Consider the following 15,430-nt stretch of genomic DNA (forward strand, 5'->3'; position numbering starts at 1 on the left):
CTGCAGCTCCCCGCTTCGTGCCGGCACCCGAATCTTTAGCCCCGAGCACAGCGATACTCGGATAAAGCCAATTACTCGAGCGAGTAGTGCTTATCCGAGTACGCTCGCTCATCTCTAATCAGAACTGATTTGATCTAATTGATGCACCTATCCATTCTCTTATAGTGCCTGGTGATATATTTGGCACTTTTTATATTGAGCACTCTAGCTAGGAGTATAACTCTACCTCCTGGGGTGTTCATCCTACTGGGAGACTCCTACAGCCTGACTTTATATATTCATTATTGGTTCCCCCAATGAGTGGGCACTTGTAGAGACTTATTTTGAGTGACCCTGGTTACTGACCTGGGGGGATACCTTTTGTTTGTTTGTATGTCCTGTCTATCTATATATATAAAGCTGAAAGCCCTCACTGACTCACTGACTGACTGACTGACTCACTGACTGACTGACTGACTCACTGACTGACTGACTGACTCACTGACTGACTCACTGACTCACTGACTCACTGACTCACTGACTCACTGACTCACTGACTGACTCACTGACTGACTGACTCGCCAAAAGTTCTCCAACTTCCCGATATCGTAGAAACATGAATTTTGGCACGAGCATAGATTATCTCCAAAATAGAAAAAGTTAATGGGTTCCAACTCGATTATTCAATTCTAGCACAAAAGAATTGGCGTCGAAATTTAACGTACATAAACTAAATCTCTCACTTCCCAATGTCATAGAAACTTAAAACTTGGCACGGGCATTGGATATGTCATAAATAGGAAATGTTAATAGGTCCCAACTTGATTATTCAATTCTATGCGCAAAAGAATTAGCGTCCAAATTTTACGTACGGAATCTAATTCTTTCACTTTCCAGTGTCATAGAAACGTGAAATTTGGCACAAGCATTGATTATGTCATAAATAGGAAAAGCTTATGGGTCCTAACTTGATTATTCAATTTTGTATGCGCAAAAGAATTAGCGTCCAAATTTTACGTACGGAATGTAATTTTCTCACATAGAAACTTAAAATTTGGCACAGGCATTGAATATGTCATAAATAGGAAAAACTAACGGGTCCCAACTCGATTATTCAATTCTATGCGCAAAAGAATTAGCGTCCAAATTTTACGTACGGAATGTAATTTTCTCACACAGAAACGTGAAATTTGGCACGGGCATTAATTATGTTATAAATAGGGAAAGCTAATGGGTCCCAACTCGATTATTCAATTCTATGCACAAAAGAATTAGCGTCCAAATTTTACGTACGGAATGTAATTTTCTCACATAGAAACGTGAAATTTGGCACGGGCATTGATTATGTCATAAATAGGAAAAGTTAATAGGTCCCAACTCGATTATTCAATTCTATGCGCAAAAGAATCAGCGTCCAAATTTTACGTACGGAATGTAATTTTCTCACTTTCCGGTCTCATAGAAACGTGAAATTTGGCACGAGCATTGATTATGTCATAAATAGGAAAAGCTAATGGGTCCCAACTCGAATATTCAATTCTAGCGCAAAAGAATTAGCGTCCAAATTTTACATACGGAATGTAATTTTCTCACTTTCCGGTGTCATAGAAACATGAAATTTGGCACGAGCATTGATTATGTCATAAATAGGAAAAGCTAATGGGTCCCACCTCGATTGTTTAATTCTAAGCGCAAAAGAAATAGCGTCCACATTTTACGTATGGAATCTAATTCTCTCACTTCCTGATGTCATTTTATATAAAGGAAACGTCGCATGGTTACCTCCACGTGGTGTTTTCTGGGTAACACAGAGAACTATGCAAAATGGTGAACATATGTTTTTCTGGTATCTCTAAAGTAACCATGACTTCATAAGATTTCCGTGTGAACACCAGATAAACACCAGTACCAAATTAACTCGGGCGAAGCCGGGTATATCAGCTAGTCTTTTATATGGCCCGTAGGTTTATTTAAAAGTTAGGTTTCAAGGGTGCTTCTCTGTGAAGGGCATTTTTGAATAGTAAGTTCCCACTGCCCCAGTGATTTTTTTTTTTTAGCCGTGGTGGGAAGAGGTTAAAACAAAATGTAAATAAAAGTTTTATAAATGTTTTATGACTGCTTTCACATTCAGGGCTTAGTCACACGGGCGCATCCGGGCACAAAGAAGACGGCCGCACCTGCAGGTACAGACGATTCTCCGCACCGCTGGCAGAAAGAACACATCACCGGCTTCATTGCCGGTCATGTGTTCTTTCTTCCGGCGCTGCGGAGAATCGTCCGTACCGGCAGGTGCATCCGTCTTCTTCGTGCAGGAAGACAGGCACATCGGCACCCGGATGCGCCCGTGTGACTAAGCCCTCAAGTAGTATTTGGCCTTTGATTCAAATGAACACATCAGAAAAACATAGGGAAATGGGAAGTCCGAACCTTGGCTGTGATGCTTGATATAGGAGATATCAAGCATAGGAGATATAGAATCTCCGAAAATGCATACCTGTTTGATGTATCTCTGTGTGTATTTAGTAATAAAATAGTGTTAGCCTAGGATCGTGGCCCTGTACTTCATTTCCCTACCGCTGGTCAGTTCAAGGCACACCTGGAATTTAGGGGGGGTTCTCCCTCTTTGGAGCCCTTCAGAGCATAAGTGAGAATTTATCTGCCCTCATTTATAACTATATTAGTGTATTGTTCTTACGAAACCCCTGGAGTGCTGGAACTTTTTATTTACTCTGTCTTTATTGCAGCTAGGTTCTGTTCAGGTTACCTTTAAATTACTTCATTGGGGGCTCCACCAGGATTTCCATCACTTTAAACTGCAAGAACAGTTGTAAATGCTTATGGGTCTCAATGGGGTCTGTTAGTCACCTTTGCATCCATTGTATAATAGATTTCTCACAGCATCATGGCTTCACTTCTAAATAGAAATTATGACAAATATGAATGCAGCCTTATCCTTGTTCAGCTTTAGGCCACAGTCACACAGGGCGGATTCCCGACAGAAATGTCGCGGTTTGGCCGCAGCGAAAAACCACAACATTTCCGCCGGGAGAACCGCCGCAGCTTTGAAGTGGCCCGGCCGCTTGCTCTTCCACTGCGGCTGGCGCTACCATAGAAAAAAAAAATAGACATGCTGCGGTCGGCAAATCCGCGTCGCAGCAGCAGCTTCTGCAGGCTTAGCTGCAGTGGATTTGCCGTCCCGTGTGGACGAGATTTCTGAGAAATCTCGTCCACCTGGCTGGCTAATCCCGGGATTAGCGGCCGCATGCGGATTTGCTGCGGTGAAATTCCGCACGGAATTTCCGCGGCAAATCCGCCCTGTGTGAACCCAGCCTTACAATTCCAACAAGGTGATATATCCATCTATACAATATGTAAGATCTGATAAGCAGGCTTCCATATGAACGATGAAAAAGCACAAGTCAGCTGACTGTAGTTTTTACCACCTTGCATATCTGTATAAGGATTGTACTATATGCCAGTATTAGTAAATCTCCCCCAATGTTATCTGTGCCTTTCTATGGGACGGCAGGATAAGCTGATGTGCTATCTTTGTGATTGGGGCATATTTTCATTGCATAAAGCCAATTTCACACTGGCATATTACAGGTGCACTTAGATACCTATGATATTGAGAGTTTGGGTCAGTAGATACACGGTAAAGCCGAAGCAGTTGTCAGTATTATGGGCACTTATGATGCTGTGATTTGGTGTCAGTAGATCTACGGTCAGGTTGGGACAATCATTGATATTGCAGGCATATAATATGCTCATGTGAATAGCAGTGTGCCAGTAGGAAATTTTAGTGGTGTCTGCCATATTCCTCATAGTGCACAAGAAATATGGTGTAGCTGCTGAGGTGTATAGGTTATATGTTGCAAACACGGTAGAGATCTTTAGTAAATCGCATGTGATTGAAAGACATATCTCTTCTCAGAAACTTGTGAAAAAGGGGGAAGAACTTGTCAAATTTGGCATTCTGCTGGAATGCCATTTCTTTGAAATCAATAATGCCAAGATAGTGCCATAATTGAATTGGAGAAGACCATCCATAGTTAGTCCAATCCTCTTGACTATTAAGTGGCAACAACCCAACATGTGGGGAACTGGCAGAATGGTCACGAAAACAGCGGGGAACCAGAATCCCTGCCCTGGGCTACAAAACCAGGGTCTATACTGCTGGGTCATGTTTGGTCCTTGATATGGTCCCCTTCTCTTCTTTGTGAACTTCTGCTTCAATATGTTATGAGATTGCATAAAAAACACAGTTAGGGTTCGTTCACATGAGCATGGAATTCATGCAGCTGCTAGCTGTGCAAAAAAAAAAAATCGCAACTCTAGCTGCTAGAGATGAGCGAACGTGCTGGTTTAGACCAATTACTTGATCGAGCATCGCTTTTTTCGAGTAACTGCCTAATCAGGCGAAAAGATTCGGGGAGCGCCGGGGGGTGAGCGGGGGGTTGCAGTGGGGAGTGGGGGGGGGGGGGGGAGAGAGAGCTCCCCCCTGTTCCCCCCTGATATCCCCCTGCTCCACCCTGCCATCCCCCGGCGCCCTGAGAATCTTTTTGGCCGAGTAGGCAGTTACTCGAAAAAAGCGATGCTTGATCGAATAATTGTCCTAAACGAGCACGCTCGCTCATCTCTAGTAGCTGCTGAAAAACATATGAATGAACGACTTTTCCAGGCTGAAGTCCCAAGCTTCAACTGCAATCTTTACACTCTGAACGGGAGGGACTGCTAGGGAGAGAGATGATCACAGCGGCAAATCGGTGACGGCACAGGATGTAGAGCAGGGGTCCCCAACTCCAGTCCTCAGGGACCAACAGGTCATGTTTTCAGGATATCCTATGGTAAAAACACCTGTGGCAATGTCTGAGGCACTGATGATAATTACATCACCTGTGCAACACTGAGGATATCCTGAAAACATGACCTGTTGGCGGACCCTGAGGACTGGAGTTGGGGAACACTGATGTAGAGGGTCCAGAGTGGCAGCTAAAAGGTACGGGTTGATGTTACGTAGCCATACCTCCTACATTTTAACATTTTCAGAATTTCCATTTTGTGCCAGTTCCAATTCTAGTTTTGGTTTTTGTCAGTGTAGTTTTGTTCTTGTGGTTATTTATATATAATATATTATAGTCCATTCCTTGCTTCTCGGTTTTGTAGGTTGTTGTTTGCTCTTTCTTTGCATCTTCCTATGCCTTGCTCTTACTTCAGCTCTCCTCAGTTTAGTTTTCTTGTCCCTGGGGCTTAGTGCCCTCTCATTGTTTGTGAGGTTCATATAAGAAAAAAAAAACATCACTCACCATGCCTTCTTAGCGCTTTTATTAGTATGACAGATACAACTTAAAGGGGTTATCTGAGGTCATAGTATTCTATAAAACCTCACTCAGCTCGCAGTATTAAAATGACACAATGAATACTCACCCTTCTCCGTTCCTCCACTGCTGCCATCTTGTCGGCTCTCCAGTCCCTGCTAAACTTCACTTTTAGGAGGATAGTGAAGATGACCTGACACTGGGTGACTGAAGTGCTGCAACTATTTACCGGCTGTAGGGAACCAGTGATTGGCTGCAGCGGTCACGTGGCCCTTTGGTCATGGACATCACTGCTGGCTCCCTACACCCGGTAGTAAAGACCAGTGAGGGTCGGAGAGCTGGTGAGATGGCAGTAGCAGAGGAACGGAGAAGGGTGAGTATGTATTCTGTTATTTTAATACTGCAATCTGAGTGAGGTTTTACTGACTACTGTGTCCCTGGATAACCCCTTTAAAACCACTTCCAGATAAGTCGGGCTATAGCAGGCTTCTTCCATGATCTGTTAGACAGCTGTTTTGTGTCATACATGTGTCACCTGGATGGACCATGGAATTCACTAAGAAGATATGATGAGTGCTGTGCTGAATCTTCTGCTCGTATCTACAGCACTTGAACACTACTACACATGTTAAGAACTACACTGAAATCCATATAATAGGTTCACTTATTGAAAGTTGAGGCTATAGTGCTGGCCCATATATTTCTCTTTTTGGATTATATCATTGTTTGCCAGGGTAGTGTTCCAGATATGGTTTATAGGGTTTCTATTAGAGAAATATCTAGGGATACCCAGGGACAGTGGTGCCTGTTATTAGGGTCAACATCAGGGGTAGATTAGGGGAGGACTTAAAAAAAAGCTAGAGTTAGGATTAGTTATTGTCAATTTGCTATTATCTATTCTCCATTATCCATCTGCTTCATTATCTGAAAACATCACCCTCATCTGTCTGCTCCATTATTTGACTACCATCTTCTGTTTGTGCCATAATCTGATTACCATGCTGTTCCTGTCATCTATTGGTGAGTTCCTAGACTTACATTAGTGTTGATACCTGATTTATATTATTACTCATTTGACTGTCTGGTTGTTGCATATTTCAGCCTTACTTTAAGTCCTAGGGGTTTGTGAATACTGGAAGAAACCATTAGCACCAGGGAAAGGTAACTGCTATAGGTGAAGCCTGTCATCTTGTTTCTAGCTAACAATGTTATAATGTGTATGTGGGGATTTGGAGCAATTTATCAGATCTCACACAGCTATAAAGATGTGTTAAGAAATCAGCACAACATAATTTGTCTAAAAAGTACATATGTGAATATTCTCTTTAAAGTGTCCTTGTGTCAGTTAACCCTTTGCAATCCAATTTTGGATTCAGTGTTTCTTAGGGGGCTTTCTCTTTCTGCCATTATACAATGGTGCCATCTGCTGGCTAGAGTCAGTACTGCAGTATGTGACATGCTGGAGAGGCCCCTGACAACAGAGCGGCCAGTTAACAACAGTAAGAATACCCTGCCGGACGTCGGAGCTGTACAGCCTTCAATCAGAATGTCTTTAGACGTTAGACAGTGGATTGGAAAGGGTTTGTACATCTCTGATGTACTCAGGTTTTTCTTGTGTAAGATGACAAATGAGTAAACAAACTATTATTTGCTGTATTATTTTTTTTAATCTATTGTTTTATTGACTTTGGTTATGTTTCAAATTTATTATGGTTGAAAAAAAAGAAAGATGGAAAAATGTCAGTTTTGATGTCAACTCTTAATTCCCTGTAGTGGAAAGCAAGGTTGTTGATCTGAAAAGTGTACCTTTCCCTTAGTGACCTTGTGTTTTCTCAGTAAACCTCAGCTGTTATGCTCCATGCATTTCCCTGAACGCAAGACTCAGTTCATCAAGGAGCTGAGATGTGTAGACTTTTCTCCGGATTGTGAAATAGAAACTGACATGCAGATTACTGCAGTGGTAAGGCGATAGCAGGGTAGCTGACCAATGGCAATGTGACAACCTGGACCTATATAAGGTGGTATATCAAAAACATTGAAGACAAAGCATTTTTTTTGACAATTTATTTAACAAATTGAATTTCCCCCAAAAAATCATAAGCAGCCCAGATACTCATTGGCTGTGGTTTTAATGCTGTTTGCACCCAGTTTGAGCTCTTTCATTTCGGTTTTCCAGATACATTTTCTGGGAGCCTGCAGTCCACTTACAGATGATGGGTGTCCTGAGCAATCATTCTGCCGTTGCTGTACTGTCTGGGACTTCCTCTGCTGCACTTCACATGTTGCCTTGCATAGTTCTGCTCCAATAAGCTGCAAGGCAACATCTGAGTGCCCGCCCCTCTGTTGTATGTTTTATGTTTCAACGGTTTTTATTGAATTATAAATGTAGTGTTGGCAACACTCTGCCGCATTTACCCCTCGCAGGGGGATAGGTTTTAAACATTTGGTTGTAGAACAGAGTTATTGAAATTTTTAACACTTTATTAACATAGCAATAATGTAACATGATAGAACAAAACACAACAGGGTATATACCGATTTTGCGTATTGTAGGGTTGTTTCCTGTTGTATGTTTTAACTAGCATTGTCTTAACATCCCTGTTACTAGAGAAGCTAAATGCCTAATGACAGGTAGTGGATTGCAAAGGTGCTGGAAAGGGAGACCCCTAATGGAAGCTGCTTCAAACTTGATTTTCAGTGGTAGAACAACAACAACAAAAAAAGTCATGCAATTATATTATTGTGATACACATAAAAGGCTGTTTGATGAACAATTAGTGTCTATTTAAATAAATGTGAAGTTTTTAATGAGATCCAGTGAAACATTGTATTTTAAAGTTCAGGGTGAATTCACACGAACGTATATCGGCTCGGTTTTCACGCCGAGCCGATATACGTCGTCCTCGTGTGCAGGGGGGGGGGAGGATGGAAGAGCCAGGAGCAGGAACTGAGCTCCCGCCCCCTCTCCGCCCCTCTGCACTATTTGCAATGGTGAGAGGTGGGATGGGGGTGGGGCTAATTCTAGGACCTTAGCCCCACCCCCGTCCCACCTCCTCTCATTGCAAATAGTGCAGAGGGGCGGAGAGGAGGCAGAGAGGGGGCGGGAGCTCAGTTCCTGCTCCTGGCTCTTCTATCCCCCCCCCCCCCCCTGCAGAGAGAGACAACGTATATCGGCTCGGCGTGAAAACCAAGCCGATATACGTTTGTGTGAATGCACCCTCAGAATGTATCTGTAATTGTGTTATTCTTTGCATTTAAATAAGAAAACAATAATCAATATGAATCATATTAATCTACCATAATGTATGTTAAGGGGCGAATATGTACAGGGGACCTAAACTTGGAATCATACTGCATGAGGTTGGGTCAGTTACAGTCTTTTTAGGTACACGATTCAGCTGTGATGCAGTTTAAAGAGGTTTTCCAGGGAGAATACTATCGATGACCTATCCTTAGCATAGGTCATCAATAGTTGATCGGCTGGGATCCGTCGCTTTGGTGCGGGAGCATGCTATTAGCGCCGCAAATACACAGAGGTCGAAGCTGAAGCAGCGGAAGTCTCCGTGCCAAGCTCTGTGTAGTGGCCAGCGCTTTTAACTGCAGCCACAGCTTGTGTTGATTTCAATGCTGATCGGTCAGGGTTCCGAGCAACAGACCCTAGGCGATCAACTATTGATGACCTATCCTGAGGATAGGTCATCAGTAGTATTCTCCCTGGAAAACCCCTTTAAGCCTGATATTCCATCTACAGACCATTTTTGACACATATTTGATACTTTTCTTATTTTTTTTGTTAAGGTATCTCCATGCCAGTGCCTGTGTTTGGACTACAAGATGACAGCAAAGTGTTCAACCAAGAAAACTGCTCTTTATCCGACGAGTATTTCATCATTTTTGGTTCCTTTGTAGCTTTTTTCATTCCTCTACTCATAATGCTGGTCACATACTTTTTAACCATAAGATCACTCCAGAAAGAAGCTGACCTGTGTTTTAATAACCTGGGGGCGAAGAGCAAGCTCGCTTTGTTCAGTTTCCTCCCGCAAACATCTATTTCATCAGAGAAACTATTCCAGCGTTCTTTGCAAAAAGAATTTGCTCCGTATGGGAGAAAAACTATGCAGTCCATCAGCAACGAGCAGAAAGCCTCCAAGGTCCTGGGGATTGTCTTTTTCCTTTTTGTGATTATGTGGTGTCCGTTTTTCATCACTAATGTGATGGCCGTATTCTGCAAGGAACTATGCAATGAGCATATTATGGGAGAACTGCTGAAAGTATTTGTGTGGATTGGTTACCTCTCATCGGCAGTTAATCCACTTGTATACACACTTTTCAACCAAACCTACCGCCGTGCGTTCTCGCGCTACATTCAGTGTCGGTACAGGGAAGAAAAGAAGCCTTTACAATTAATTTTAGTGAACACCATTCCAGCACTGGCGTACAACTCAAGTCAACTGCAGCTAGAACAAATGAAGAACATGAAAAAAGAAGCCAAAACGAAAACCAATGACTATTCTTTGGTGACTATAGGGTTGCACCCCTTAGATAAACCATCCGTTAATGAAAATGTTAGTTGTTTGTGAATGTGGTCATGTTACAAAATGTCAATGTGTTGTATACTGACTGCACATGGAGCCGGTGATTCACAAGTGATGGTGATAAAAGGGTTAAATATGGGAAACAAAGACCTTCCTAAAGATTTTATAACGGAAACCAGGGTGGGATTTTCTATACGGACAACGTAGAAATATCCGATATTACATAAATATTTATTTTTCACTCTTTGAAGAAAATAGAAATTGAAGAGTAAAGAGTAACAAAAGATTTTATATGAGGCACGCCTCATGCGTCTTACTGTACCTCAAACAACTCCCTCTATCTACGATTGAGCACTTTAATGGTCTACGTTCTAGCATGGGTCGGTCTACATCTAAGAGGATTTCAACTAATACTTTGCAAAGTGAAACTCTTCAGATCTACTGTTGTTCCGCTTTTACCAACATTCACCGATTAAAACGACATCATAGCTTTATACATTCTTTTCTTTATGGTTATTGTACCTATGTTGAGTTATTCCATGTCTTTTATGCATATGACTACTGTAGCTGCTTTCAATTACCCGCTGTTTGACCTTGGAGATTAGTTTTAGACATGAATGTAGAAGAATACATAATGTAACTCAAAATTGGTACAAGAGAAGAAAAGAAAATTTGAACTTGAATGTTAAGCATTGTACCGGTTTGCTACGTAACCCTTCAAAAGCATACGAATTCTACTCAAAGCCTGAAAATGTCCATGTGATTGCAGTAAATCCGAATATTAAAAAGGGAAACATTCCTCCTTAGCGCTTTGTTTTGCAAGGTCATAACGCAAGGCACCAATTTTACCAACGGTCACTAGTGATGTGCTCCCTGAGGCCTCATGTCTATGGGGAAAAGAAGAATTAAAATCCGCAGCGGATTTTAACTCTTCTCCCGCCCGCGGATCCGCACCCCATAGGGATGCATTGACCACCCGCGGGTAGATAAATACCCGCGGATGGTCAATAAAAGTGATTTTTTTTAAAAAAATGGAGCATGAAAAAAAAATGGACATGCTCCAATTAGGTGCGGGTCTCCCGCGGGGACGGCTCTCGCAGGCTTCTATTGAAGCCTATGGAAGCCATCCGGATCCGTGGGAGACCTAAAATAAGAATAACTTACCCGCAGCGGACCGGGCAGATCTTCTCTTCTTCCCAGCCGGATCTTCTTTCTTCGGCCCGGCGGATGTGTCCGGCGCATGCGCGCGGCACGCTGCTGGCGTGCCGAGCACATCCGCCGGCCGAAGAAAGAACATCCGGCCGCAAAGAAGAGAAGATCTGCCCAGTCCACTGCGGGTAAGTTTATTCTTATTTTCAGCCCTCATGTCCGCGGGGCAGGAGGGACCCGCTACGGATTCTCCATGGAGAATCCGTAGCGGGCCTGATTTTCCCCATGGACATGAGGCCTGACTACATGCAGGTTAACCCCTTCCCCTACTTTTCAAATCTTACATGTGTCACTTTATGTGATAAAAAACTTTGGAATGTTTGTTTTTTTATGACACATTGTACTGTGAGTTAGTGGTGAAATTTGGTCAATATACGTTTTGTATTTTATTTGTTAAAAAAAAAAATCCTAAATTTACAGAAAATTTTGAAAGATTTCCAATTCTCAAAATGAATTTTTCTGCATGTAAGAGAGATAATGGCACAGAAAATAGCTGATATTTACCATACTTGAGCTGTACGTTGATACCATTATGAAAGCTTTGTTTTACTTATTTTGGACGTTAGAAGAAATGTAATAGGGGCAATTTTTCAAATTTTGATGAAAATATCAAAAATTCATTTTCTAATAGCGCTCCATTCAGTCTCTGGATCATTGTGGGGGGTGTAGTAACCCTGCAGTGAGGAGGACGTGAGACACGGGAGTCCGGTTCTTGAGATCGGTGGGGTCTCAATTTGATATTGTGGAAGAACCACTTTAAATGTTTCACAGGAACTAAAGCAAAGTGGAGGATACATTTGAACATTTCATTTTTCTTGCAGATTTTCGATTTAATATTTTTTTTCCGTAACACAAAATTTTTTTAGACAAATCCTTATTCTGAGGGTCAGTGCGGCTGTGGCAATACCAAATTTGTATATATATATATTTTTTTTTTCTGTTGTAGTTTTTGGGGAAAACTGGCTACGTGTCCAATTTCACTACTACCCCACCACAATGGAACTGAAGCATTATACAGTGCACTAATGGGTTGCCTGTATAATGCAGAATAGGACATGCCCCCTTGAGCTAGAGATGAGGATCCTTTACCAAAAATGCCCTTCTCAAAATTTCCCTAATGTGACATATGAGAGTGCTTTTTTTTAAACTGGGACAACCTCCTAAAGTATATTATCCAGAAGACCTAGCATGTAATCAGGGAAACAAAACCACAAGTTACCACCAACTCTCCAGTGTGAAGAAAAACAATTCTCAAATATTTTACCATGTATCAGTTGCGTGGACTAGAGATGAGCGAGTACCCAAATGCTCGGGTCCTCGTTATTCGAGTCGAGCTCTTCGTAAAATACGAGAGCTCTATTCGAGTAACGAACCCCATTGACTTCAATGGGAGACTTGAGCATTTTTGTATGGGACCCGACGGTTGCCGGGCTTTTTCTTCTTTGTTCTCTCTCTCTTCTCCCCCCCCCCCCTCCCCCAAGCCAGCCACAAACTACCATTGACATGCGCAGCGGGGAGGGGCCAAAACTGGGGAAGGGTCTCTATCAAGTATGCTAATACTCGAACGAACATCAAGCTCGGCAGAGTACGTTCGCTGAACTCTAGCGTGGACCCATGATAGTGTTACAGTGAGATGGGAGAATTTGGGTGTTTTTTTTGCAGTCTGACCTGCATTTTCAGGTTTTGAGTAGTTAGCAAATATCAAGCAGCTAAAATAAGAATTGACTACTTTGGATGGAGATCAATCATAGTGGTTATAAAACAAGAGATTTGGATGTCAAACATGTATACCTCCTATTTACCTGCTCTGTGGATTCTTTCTCATTTTAAAGGTAACCTGCTACCAGGATCAGATCATTTACATTGTAGCCAATCAGTGGTACCAAATGTGATGATAAGGAAGCCAGAAGAAGTGAGTCCAGTCCCTCAACATTTGCTTAGAAATATGAAGTCCTCTGTCATATCATGCCACTCATAATACCCAGCATGGCTTTGCCGAATGACTGAGATGACTTTCTGTTTCTTAGGAGTTTGAGAGAGGTTGCAAAGCTCACTTCTTCTGAACCTACCACTTTGAGGCACCAATTACTGGAGACATATGTCCATTAAGTCAGAATTGACACAGATGCTTGTAATCTGAAGGGAACCTGTCCTACCCTGCCCTGACTCTACAATCCTTCAAAGGTTTCGCTGATGATATAAATATTCATATTGGTATATTTCTTACAGTGTATGGCCTATTTAAAGTCCTAGTTCATCTTCAAATACCATTTGACAGTTTATATTGCTACAATCTACATAAACAGTTTAAATACATTAGACATCTTATGCCAATCTGTTAATACAAATTACAGCTTTCATTAAAGCATAAAGCATCATTCACAGTTCTGCTGCTAGCTGTTGGGAGCAATCGAGAAATTTATTGATGCACGTGTCTTTTAGCTCAGGTGAGTGTCTAAAATGCAGTATTTCCTACTTCTGAGTATTGTACGGTGACCCGTGTAAGGACACTTCACATTCGGTGTATTTGTTATGCGTTTTCCGCAGCGGAAAATCCACAGCATATGCGCACAAAATCCACAGTGGCCAAATCTGTGTCTAAATGGTGCAGATTTGGCTGCACTTTTAAATGGAGATCTGCTGCAGGATTTAAGCTTTGTATTTCAATCCATAGCAAAAATAGGCATGGTGCAGATTCTGAATCTGCAACGTTTTACAAAATTGCTGCAGATTTTTGCGTACATTTTCCACAGCACCTAAAGGAGATTTTAGAAATCTCTTCCACTTGCCTTATACCGTAAATGCTGCAAAATTCTGCAACATTCTCGACCCGTGTGAACATGGCCTAAAAGATATTTCACAGAATTGACATCACCAGTGCACACTCTGTTCAGACACTGAACTAGCAAGAAATAATCAGAAATGCCTGCTTAACAACATGCAGAATTGTGAATGCTGCTCTGGATATACTATATGATCAATACAAGGTAAGAAATACAACTTGGGTATCCAACCAATGGCCCAGGATGGCTATGAGCGCCGTCCAAAGGGCAGGGAGGTCTGTACAGGCTGAATCTGGAGGAGGCGAGGCCGCAGGCGGTTCCTTGCAGCAGCAGACTCATACAGAGGATGAGGCAGCGGGCAGCACTTGCAGCTCTGTGACTGTCTGACTCACTCAGTCACTCTGGGTGCAGAGTGTGGCAGCACTTATCCTTCCTGTCCTGATGGCTTCTATCCAGCATCCAGTGAGAATGAGAGGTGCTGGCTTCATCTTAGCCAGCCGACGCTATGTGTCTCTCCCCTGCTGCCAGAAACGGGCCGGTGGCCGCAAATTGCATGTGAGCCTAGACAGTTTTCTGTATCCAGCCTGGCATGCAGAAGCAGTCCATATGGCCTGGCAGCAGGGGGGTTATTTGGAAGATGATTGGGATTGTTTAGGGGCACAGTGGAGGACAATGGGGGATTCTTTAGAGGGCTGTAGAGGATGATGGGGGATTATTTGGAGGACTGTGGAAGATGATAGGGCTTGTGTGGAGGATGATGCACTCCATCGTTAGTATTTTTGTATTTAATGTGTGGCCTAAGACTAACTCTTCTTCTTCCAGTGAGACGCCAAAAGGTTGGACACCCCTGTAATACACTATATTTGTAAAGTCAGCTTTTATGTAGATTTTTTTCATATGTAAACTGCACCATGACTCTCTTAGCTGAATGAAGTCTGATATGATATCGATTCCATATACCGAACTACAAGTTGTAATTTTGTTCACTGTTGACATGTATGGTTTTCAGTGCTGTCTTATTAACCCTTTCCAATCCACCGTCTGACGTCTTTCTTCATTCTGATTGAAGCTTGTACAGCTCCAATGTTAGAAGACGTCCGACAGGGTATTCTTACCATCTATTGCTGGCCACACCACTGTCGGAGCCTCTCTGGCACACGCACACACTGGCTTTAGCCAGCAGATGGCACCGTTGTATAACAGCAAACAGAGAAAGCCTTTTAGGAAACCCTGAATCCAAAATTGAATTGGAAAGGGTTAAACCTAAGTGATTTGCGGGTCTTCTGGCATTTAGAATGGAACAATGCTGCATATTATAAGGAGATTTATCTACAATATTCTAGGTTTAGCAATAGGAGCACAAACTAATTAATGAAGCAAACATCAATTTAGCAGAACTGGTTACTTGGTTTGCTCTTACTGAAAGTCCCAGTGCTAGAAGTGTGACTCAAAAAAAAGTTATTCCATGTTTTTCTATTTATTTCAAGTGGGTGAATTGTGAAAATACAAAATACCACTTCAATTTTTGCAGTCATGAGTTACTATGGTATTTATATTGTTAACATATTTATATGGTTTATTTTTATTTACATTTTTTTGGGCTACA

General features: G+C 42.2%; 1 protein-coding gene across 1 annotated transcript in view; it reads left to right on the forward strand.

Annotated features, from left to right (window-relative positions):
* HTR2A (5-hydroxytryptamine receptor 2A) overlaps nucleotides 1-10,249 on the forward strand; it is a 66,667-nt gene extending 56,418 nt beyond the window's left edge. Inside the window, exon 3 of the mRNA XM_066594067.1 lies at nucleotides 9,096-10,249. Within this exon, the coding sequence (XP_066450164.1) occupies nucleotides 9,096-9,877 (782 nt within the window). The 3' untranslated portion in view covers nucleotides 9,878-10,249. The remainder of the gene's footprint in view (nucleotides 1-9,095) is intronic.
* Nucleotides 10,250-15,430: the final 5,181 nt, after the last annotated feature.

The sequence above is a fragment of the Eleutherodactylus coqui genome, chromosome 1 (assembly GCF_035609145.1).
Source record: "Eleutherodactylus coqui strain aEleCoq1 chromosome 1, aEleCoq1.hap1, whole genome shotgun sequence".
NCBI lineage: Eukaryota > Metazoa > Chordata > Amphibia > Anura > Eleutherodactylidae > Eleutherodactylus > Eleutherodactylus coqui.